Source organism: Crocuta crocuta, unplaced genomic scaffold (assembly GCF_008692635.1).
Source record: "Crocuta crocuta isolate KB4526 unplaced genomic scaffold, BGI_CrCroc_1.0 scaffold1156, whole genome shotgun sequence".
NCBI classification, from domain to species: Eukaryota; Metazoa; Chordata; class Mammalia; order Carnivora; family Hyaenidae; genus Crocuta; species Crocuta crocuta.
In genome coordinates this window covers 397109-406904 of record NW_027528862.1, presented here as the reverse complement: position 1 = coordinate 406904, position 9796 = coordinate 397109, and the positions used below count along the sequence as shown (strand labels likewise).

Genomic DNA, 9796 nt, shown 5'->3' with positions numbered 1-9796 from the left:
TTATATATAAGATACTATGTAGTGTTTTAAAATTGGCTACGTTTTTTGGAGCTGGCTGCTTATATATGAAAATGTAACATTTATTCTTAATATAAATGTCTAGCTATTTTAAAGGCAAGTCTAGTCCATACTTCAGTTCTGATGGAAATAATTGGGTGGGGGGGAATGCCTGGGTGGCTCAGTGGATTAAGCATACCACTTTTGATTTCAGCTGAGGTCATGATCTCAAGGTTCGTGGACTTGAGGCCCACATCTGGCTCGCTGCTGACAGCGAGGCACCTGCTTCAGATCCTTTGTCCCCATTTCTCTGTGCCCCTCTCCTCCTCATGCTCTCTCAAAAATAAACATTTTAAAAAGTGAAACTACAAATTCTTAGTTCTTGGTAATGTTAGTCTTATTTATATCCTTTTTTTACTAGCTGTAAAAAGATAAATAGGTTCATATCTGGTTTCCTTTCCGTAAGTTCTTAGTTTTTGATATATTTTCAGGATCTTATTTTAGCCATTTTTACTAAATGTAAAAAGATACTTTAGATTTTATTGCTGTATCATTTGTTGAAAACTTGGTGGTGTGTTTTCCTTTCTTCAAATACATGGTTTAGAAAATAAGACCCCTAGGACACCTGCATGGCTCAGTTGGTTAAGCGTCCGACTTTGGCTCAGGTCATGATCTCACAGTTCGTGGATTCGAGCCCCGTGTCGGGCTCTGTGCTGACAGCTCAGAGCCTGGAGCCTGCTTCGGATTCTGTGTCTCCCTCTCTCTCTGCCCCTCCCCTGCTCGTGCTCTGTCTCTCTCTGTCTCAAAAATAGATAAACAATAAATAAATAAATAAGACCCAATCCATTAGGCCAATGACCAGAATTCAACACCGTGTGGGAATTTAATATCTTTCTTGGTGCCTATCATTGTTAAATCAGAACAATTTCTAGATTTCCTCCCTTACCATGTTTATTTTTGCAGTGTTTATATTTTTTCTTATTTTAGTCCTCTTAATTTTTTTATTCTAGTCTTAACTGCTCACCATCATTTCTGTTCCTTCTCTTGCCCCATATGTAATCATNTCAAATTCCAGGAACTATAGTTTTACATTTTGTTTGCTACATGTTTACAGTTTTTTGGAATGTGTGGTTTTGTTTGTTTCAGACAAACACTTTTTTTTCAGACATGTTTTTGATGTGACATGTATGGATTTTGGAGGGGAGGGGCTGAGGTTCAGGGGAGTAAAGGTTAGATCCTTGCTAGAATGTTCTATTTTATATCTGACTACCTTGAAAAAGAATTTAAGGCAGCATATTTAACAGTAACAATTGGGAGCTTTAGTAAAAAGATAATTTTATGTAAGAGACTTATAAAACTATCTAGAATCTGTTTGATATAAATAGTTGAATCTGAAATGAGACCTAAAATAATACTAAATACATTTCTAATAGTTCATTTCAAAGATCTGGAATAAAATAGATCTTATCCCAAACTTTAAGTAGCGATTTAACAGTTTCCTATTCATGTTTCTATCCCAGCACGTAACAGGGTATATAGCACTTAGTAAATAGTTCTTGTTGAATCAGTTACTGCTTACTGTGTACAGAGCTGGACAGATGCCATGGACGTATAAAGATCACTTAGGCCTTGTTCCTAACGTGCTTATATTCAAGTAGGTTCACGAAATGAGTAGTTTGTGACCAGTATCTAAAAAAAATTTTTTTAATGTTTTANAGTTTTTGTGAAATTTTTGTTTAAATTACATAAATTTATGTACAATGGATTGTGACATAACAATGTATTTCTTAACTGTGGCTTGTCAAAAATTTTTGGAAGTCCCTGTTTTAGGCACATGTGACTCCTCCACTCAAACCTTGCTTTAAAAAGTAAGGAAAGCAGAGACTGTTTAGATGATAGTGTGTGTAGAAGATCATAAACAGACATGGGGCTAGAATGGTAAGATTGAGACTTGAATGCCATGCTGAAAAGTGTTGTGTTGGGGAAGATAGGGTTTATTGGGTGAGGCGAAAATTTACATTTTTTTGAGTACTTAATATATTCATCTAGTTCAAAGCCCAAAAAGTATTACAGAGCATATAGGGAAAAGTTTCACTTCCACCCTATCCTCTACCGCCCCCCAACCCAGTTTTNAACACATAAGGGGAGGAGAGAGGCAGATGGAGAGAGGGGGAAAATCTTAAGCAGGCTCCCTGCTTAGTGAAAAGCCCAGTGCAGGTCTTTATCCCATGACCCTGGGATCACAACCTGAGCTGAAATCAAGAGTTGGACCCTCAACAACTGACTGAGCCACCTAGGGTGCCCCAAAGATTTTTTAAACTAGGCTCCATGCCCTGAAATCAAGAGTTGCAGTCTCTTCCAACGGAGCCAGCCAGGCGCCCCTAAAGTTGTCTTTGTTTTTTTGTTTTTTTTTAAGAATTTATTTTTGGNCAAACTCACAACCCTGAGATCAGGAGTCACATGCTCCACTGACTGAACCATCTAGGAGCCCCAGCCCTTATTTTTTTTTTATATCTATTATGGAATTTTTCCATAGCAGTACTCGAGGAGCTTGATTGAAAGCTTGTCAGGGAAGGGAAATTACTAGATCTGGTCTATATATATTAAGAAGCAGTGAAAGCCAACTAAATTAGAGAAGCAGAGTGTTCTCTTCAATTTGACCTTCAGGACTCACCTTAAATGTTCCCTGTCCTGCTTTTTCTTTCCCTCTTAATATCTTAAGTCACTTTTCAACTAAACATGGGGGAGATGGTATGCATATAAAGCCCAGTTAAATTCTCTATTTCTCACTATTCCCACTAGCTCTTCATTTTCTTTTGGTCTTTGGGATTCCACCTTTTTACCTCTGCTCAGGAGGGCTATTCTGACTTGCCCCTATCCTAAGGAGACTTGGTTAGGGCCTTGCCTCTATGCTTATCCTTATCATAGCACCTAACGATGTTNCGAGCCATAAGTATGTTAGTTTTTTTTTTAATATTTACCATATTGCCTGGTTGAGAGTCCCCAGAACATTAATAGAATGTGTGGATACATAAGCACATGATCTCTTTTTCTCATTAGGGAAAATTAGGGGACAGGATATATTTGAAAAGGTAAAGTATTTACTTGGTGACAGATTAGTGTGTTATGATTGGTGATAGTGCCAGGTGAGGCAGTTAGGGAAAGCTCACCGAAAGAGATGGGACCTAGCTAAGTCGAAAGGGAATATGGTATCTTGTGTGAGAAACACAACAGGAGGGAGTCGGAGAAGTAGGACTTGGAGAAGTACTGGAAGTGGGGAATGTGCATAAGATGAAGTACAAAGAATCTAAGGGAAATAAATGCTGACAAAATGAATCATTCAAGAGGAATACAATGAGATTACTAAAGAAGGAAGGGGGAGAATCCATAGAGAAACAATGTGAACAGAAAGGCTTATGAAATAAGCATAAATACACCCCTTTAGGTATTTGTGGCCTACCCCAAGGCCCCAGGGGAGACTGAGGCTTCTTTTTCCACCTTAGCTACTAGATCTAATTGGCCTGCTGTTTTCCTGGTGAGGTGCGGTGACTTTTCTCCAATGATATAAGTGGTTTTCTTTAAGCTTTCTTTTCATTTGCTAATTCATTTATTGGACCTGCATACTGGGAGTGTGACTTCCAACATATTTATAAAATTCCACTCCAGCCAACGGAAGTTGGATCCTCCCTCAGAGTCAATTTTAATGGATTTTCTGCCTTTTGTTGTGGTGAGGAAGGAATCTTCGTGTTATATTTAAGTTATTACTAGTTGGAATTGTAGATTATATCAGAGTTCATCCCGAGAGTTTTACCATGCCTGTTGTTTTAAATTTGGAAGTCTTTGCTACACATAACAAAACTCCTTGAAATCTGAAGTTTGTCTTTTTGGGATCTGAGCGAAAAAGGAAGACCAATTCAACTATTAGAATGAAGTAAAAATACAGCCATTTTGGTTATAATTAATGTTTATTCAATTGTGCAAATTTTAAAACCTCTATCTTTAAATATTCTTAAACTGAAATATTGGAGAAAAATACTTGGTGTTTACATCGTACTCTTATAATACTGCTAGCAGTAATTTTTCCATTGTTCTGCTCAGGAAGACCAAAGAAAGTATAATTAAGTTTTAATTCAGTGGTGATCAGACTGCCAAACTCATCTAATAAACAACTGGTGAAATTGTTTTTAAAACTCAAAATGGGGGGCACCTTGGTGGCTCAGTTGTTTAAGTGTCCAACTTTGGCTCAGGTCATGATCTCATGGTTTGTGAGTTTGAGGCCCGCGTTGGGCTCTGTGCTAACAGCTCAGAGCCTGGAGCCTGCTTCAGATTCTGTGTCTCCCTCTCTCTATTCATCTCCCGCTTGCACTCTCTCGCTCTCTCAAAACTAAATTTAAAAAAATTTTTAAAAACTCAAAATGGAATTCTGCATATGAAAATGATGAACATTTTAAACAACAAGACAGCATTCATATGTAGTAGTTGTTACAAATTGAAGCTCTCTATAGGGGAGAACTTGGCTTGATTCCCTCTGTTCTTAACCTGAACAGTATATGATAAATACACTACTGGGGATTTTTTTTCAGGTATGTTGGTTATGAAAAAGTTTACTTGCATTCATATTTTGTTATTTTACTTTGTGTTTTATTTTTTTTTTAAATCTTCATTTAATTTTGATTTAAGGTGCCCCTTACTTTGTGTTTTAAATAGATGAATATGGGGTGCCTGGGTGGCTCAGTTGGTTAAACGTCTGACTTCAGCTCAGGTCATGATCTCATGGCTCTTGAGTTCGAGCCCCATGTCAGGCTCTGTGCTAACTAGTGCAGAGCATGGAGCCTGCTTCGGATTCTGTGTGTGTGTCTGTGTCTGTGTCTGCCCCTCCCTTGCTCATGCTCTGTTTCTTCTCTCAAAATAAACATTTAAAAAACATTTTTTCAGTGGCTGCAAAACCCTTTTAAAATAAAGTGATGTAAAAATATTAAAATAGTAAGATTTGGGGGTTGCCTGGGTGGCTCAATCAGTTAATCATCTGACTCTTGACTTCAGCTTAGGTTAGGTCATGATATGGTTCGTGAGTTCGAGCCTTGCATCGGGCTCCTGCTGGCTGTAGGAGCCTGCTTGGGATTCTCTGTCTTCCCTCCCACCCCTCCCCTACTCACACATGCTCTCTTTCTCAAAATGAAAAAAATAAAGAAACTTAAAAATAATAGGAATTTGATGTAAGTAATCAAGAAATCCCTACCCCATTTTTCTCCTTTAACAAGTATGTGTTTAATCTTGCAGGCTGTAGAAAATCTCTGTTCCTACAAGATTTCTGCAAACTTGTACAAACAACTGAGACAGATTTGTGAAGATCACATCAAAGCACAAATTCATCAGTTTAGAGAATATCCTTCTAAAAACCAAAAATACTATATTTTTCCCTTTTCTCTCTTTCCCTATCCCTCACTATTTAACCCCACTTGAAATGGAATGCCTGTGTTTTGTAGATTTGTTGTTGTTAATTTCATTTCTAGAGAAAGAAGAAACAAGTTTTTGACTTTTCAGCTTTAATTAGGTTCCAGATCTACATTGTAGTGTTTGTTTACCCTTTTTGTCCTAACAAATTTCCATTTTAAGGAAAAATAATCTTCTGAGGGAAATCATAACCCAATGCTGACTTATATACAAGATTTGTTCTAAAAGGTTTTTTTGGGGGGGGATCTGAAACGTTTTTATAGTTTAATAGCCATTTTGTTCTGTAATTAAGTGTTATTTAGTGTGTAATAATCCATATTTAAGACAAATGTGTTCTAACATTGCTTATTACTTGTACTAAGCACTTAAAAATATCCTTGACATATCTCATGGATTCATTGGATAGTGTTCTTTTTCTAAAGAAGATTGATAGATGCTGGCAAAACCACTGCAGGCAAATGGTAAGCTGGAGAAAGTATTCTGTTTCAGCTAGATATTGTAGTTAAATACATTTTTCTAAATACATGGACGTTAGTTTTAAAAGCTTTGCAGTGTTTGAGGATTGCTTCAGTATCTGCTCTTGTTCTGAATTGAAAACGGATTTTGTTTGCGTTTTCTGTTTTAAAACTAGTTATAGGGAAACCACAAGTTTAGAATGATTTACACCTTAGGATCATTTTTATTTTTGTCATGCTTAATCTAAAAGTATTTATCTCATTAAAAAAATGTAACATTTTTGTTAGTCTTGATGGATGTCCCACCCATCTACTTGATTATCTGTGAAGGTGTCTGATGGTCCTGCATTTTAATTTATTCATATCACAACTTTTTCTTTTTCCCTAATTGTATTTATTTTATACCTTTTAGTCTGCAAATTAAAAATCTTAAAACCTCCATACCCCAAATCCACATGTACAATTTAAGGCAGCTTCACTCTGAATGAGCACTGTTACTGAGGAAGATTTGCATGTGTGTCTCCTTGATTCCCTGTTTTTATTTTCAGTTACTTCTCAAGTTGCAGAGAAGTCATAGGACCATTCTAAGTGTCTCTTTTCTAGAAACTACAGCAAGGATTAAGACAATAGAATAGTTTAATAAAAACAGTTTGGGCATATTCTCAGGCAGATTTCTTTGTGTGTTTGATTCTAGTAGTCTAGTATGTATAAAAAGTATGTATAAAAAGTGAACCCTGCAATTTTATCAAGAGCAAATATTTCAGCATAACAAAATATAAAAATTGATTTCTTTTTCATTGGCAGATAATGATTAGGAGCATTTTTTTGTTTCTGGATAGAACTTACGTTCTTCAGAATTCAATGCTACCCTCGATTTGGTAAGAATGCCAGAAAAAATTATGAAAAGACTTGTTACAAATCATAGTTAAATCTTAATTACACTAATAGAGAGTAAGTGATTCTGTGAACATTCTCCTAAAAACTCACATTTGGCTTCTAGACTTGTATTTATAGCAGTTTTACCTTCTTAATTATGTTTTGCCTATGCTAATATTGGAGATAGCTTGCATTCCTGGAGCATATAATAATTTATGAAGTTTTTTGTTAGCCAAGAGGATTAAAGTTTGCTCTGGACTATCTATGAGTGCATTATTTTGTTGCGTATCAAGAGTTTGCTCATTATCTTTTAACGTTGTTATGGAAAATTCCACATATGAGAACAGAATACTATAACGAGCTCTTTCCCCCACCATGTGCCTAGTATCTACCTGCAGTAATTATCTGGAGAGTTTACTGATTTTTGAGTACTGAAGCCAGATGACAAATGACCAATTAAGCCTTCCGTACTAGTACAGTGAAAACCATTTTATATCTTTGAACTAATTTTGTCTCTTGATTCGACCAAGGAAGAAGTCCACCAAAGGAAATGATATAACCAAACTTAGTTTTGAAGAAAGACAGGAATTTAGCTTCAGNGAAAGTCCAGAATAAGAAAATGAATGGCATTCTTCTGTTTATTGAGAGGGAAAGGAATGGTGAAGCAATTGATAGAAGTTTACTCCGAAGCCTTTTGAGCATGCTCTCTGATTTGCAAGTAAGTTAACTTACTTCACTTACAGCAGAGTTGATTGCTAGTCCTAGTTTGATGTTTGAAAACCAGATTCACGGTGCTGTTCGTGTAGAGGATATTTAATAAGTATTTATTGAATAAATGAACTCCTTTATTTTGATCCCCCCTCTCAGATTTATCAGGATTCGTTTGAACAACGGTTTTTGGAAGAAACTAACCGGCTCTACGCAGCTGAAGGCCAAAAGTTAATGCAGGAAAGAGAGGTATTTAAAAATCATGATCAGTGAATCCACTGTGTCTCATAATAGACCTTACTTTATAGAGCATAAGCTGCTCTTTGCATTTATNCACTTAGGTGCACCTTTCTTTTCTTTTAAAGTCCAGAATTCTGGGTCATAAACTACCTATAATATTACATGCTTCAACCCTGTTGTATTTGACAGGGCTACTCCCAGGGTGTTTTGGATTTGACATTCTCTGAATGATTTATGGGGAGGAAAACAATAATATGAAAAACTGTCTTTGTAGGTTCCTGAATATCTTCATCATGTTAACAAACGTCTAGAAGAAGAAGCAGACAGACTTATTACTTACTTAGATCAGACCACCCAGTAAGTATTATATGCTCAGTCTAATAGACTTTAACCAATGTTGTTGAATCACTTTTAAGGCACTTTCAGCATCCCCAAACCTGTTAGTACCTATTTTCAGATGTGATTTGAGATTTTTAACAATTGTTTTCTTAACGTAAACTTTATTTTTCCCTAGTTAATTAGATTCAATCAAGGGTTGTCTTCATGTGTTTAGGATGTAATTTAAAAATAGTATTAGAGTGGTGCCTGGCTGGCTCAGTTGGTAGAGCATTTGACTCTTGATCTCAGGGTCATGGGTTTTAAGCCCACGTTGGGTATAGAGCTTACTTTTAAAGAAAAACCTGAAAAAATAATATCAGAAAGGCTGATTAAAATTCAGTAGGTATGGGACATGTGGGTGGCTCTATTGGTTAAACTTCAACTTCAGCTCAGGTCATGATCTCATGGTTGGTAAATTCAAGCTCCATATCGGGCTCTCTGCTGTCAGTGCAGAGCCCTCTTGGGNATGCTCACTCTCTCTAGCTCGCTCTCTCAAAAATAAATAAACTTTAAAAAAATCAGTAGGTGTTTGGAGGAGAAACTGTTTCTGTGCTTTCCTAAATATTAACCCCCTAAGGTTCCTGTAAGCAGCATAGATAACTACCTTCCTAATAAAAGCAGAGAAACTTGGAAAAAGCTAGCCATGGCAAGACCATGGAAATACTTATTTAGTGATGTAAATCAAATTCTGAAATAACGCACTTTTTCTTCTTGCATAAGTAGAGTGACTCTGAGCACCAATAAATTTAAATGTAGAATAGAAATGTTAAAATAAAATAAGGTATGTGATTTTTCCCCCCCAAGGAAAGGTTTTAAATTTTCAGCAATGTCCAGTGTCAGTAATTCTAAACATTTTTTTTCTTGTAGGAAGTCATTAATTGCTACTGTAGAAAAACAACTTCTAGGTGAACACTTAACAGCAATTCTTCAGAAAGGTAATTGACAATTTATAGATACTTTTTAAATGGTAGCAGCAGACAAGTAAAAAATTTTTTAAGGATTACCCTTTTAAAAGCTTGATGCTGTGTGGCTGCTTTTCTGAGGATAGACAAAACCCTTTTTCCCTATTCATCATTGTAAACTTTCAGGAGGTGCTTCTTGCCTTAACAGGATACAAGAACTGAGGGGTTGCCTGGGTAGCTCAGTCAGTTAAGCATCTGACCTTGGCCTAGGTCACGATCTCACAGCTGATGGGCTTGTAGGTTCGAGCCCCACTTCAGGATCTGTGCTGACAGCTCAGGGCCTGGACCCTGCTTTGAATTCTGTCTCGCTTTCTACCTTTCCCCTACTCGTGCTCGCTCGCTCGCTCTCTCTCTCTCTCTCTCTCAATATAAATAAACATTAAAAAAAGATACAGGAATTGAGAATGAGAGGGGTCCACTAACACCAGTAAAAAAAAAAGCAAACAGTGGGAATGTGGAAATTCTTGACTTAATTTGTAAGACAATGTAAGATTCCTTTTTAAACTCAAGTGTTTTTATTCATAGCATATAAAACCNGTTCTCTAGAAGATATAGTTACGTATACTAATTAGTGCCAGACGTAGTATGGCTACCGCACACATATGCAAGTTATTTATAACGTGTATTTAAGTAAATCAGTTTTTACAAATTGGTTTATACCTCTGATCTACTATGCTAAATGGCACAAACTATTGCATAATTATTTATGTTTTTATATAGACTAAA

The 9796-nt window shown here is 36.4% G+C and overlaps 1 protein-coding gene across 1 annotated transcript in view; it reads left to right on the top strand.

The window, feature by feature from the left end:
• The window catches only part of CUL4B (cullin 4B), a 33947-nt gene that overhangs the window by 7119 nt on the left and 17032 nt on the right, over positions 1-9796 (top strand). Inside the window, 7 exon segments of the mRNA XM_077756278.1 lie at positions 5278-5381; positions 5843-5912; positions 6711-6830; positions 7360-7500; positions 7650-7739; positions 8005-8087; positions 8976-9043. Of these exon segments, the coding sequence (XP_077612404.1) occupies positions 5278-5381; positions 5843-5912; positions 6711-6830; positions 7360-7500; positions 7650-7739; positions 8005-8087; positions 8976-9043 (676 nt within the window).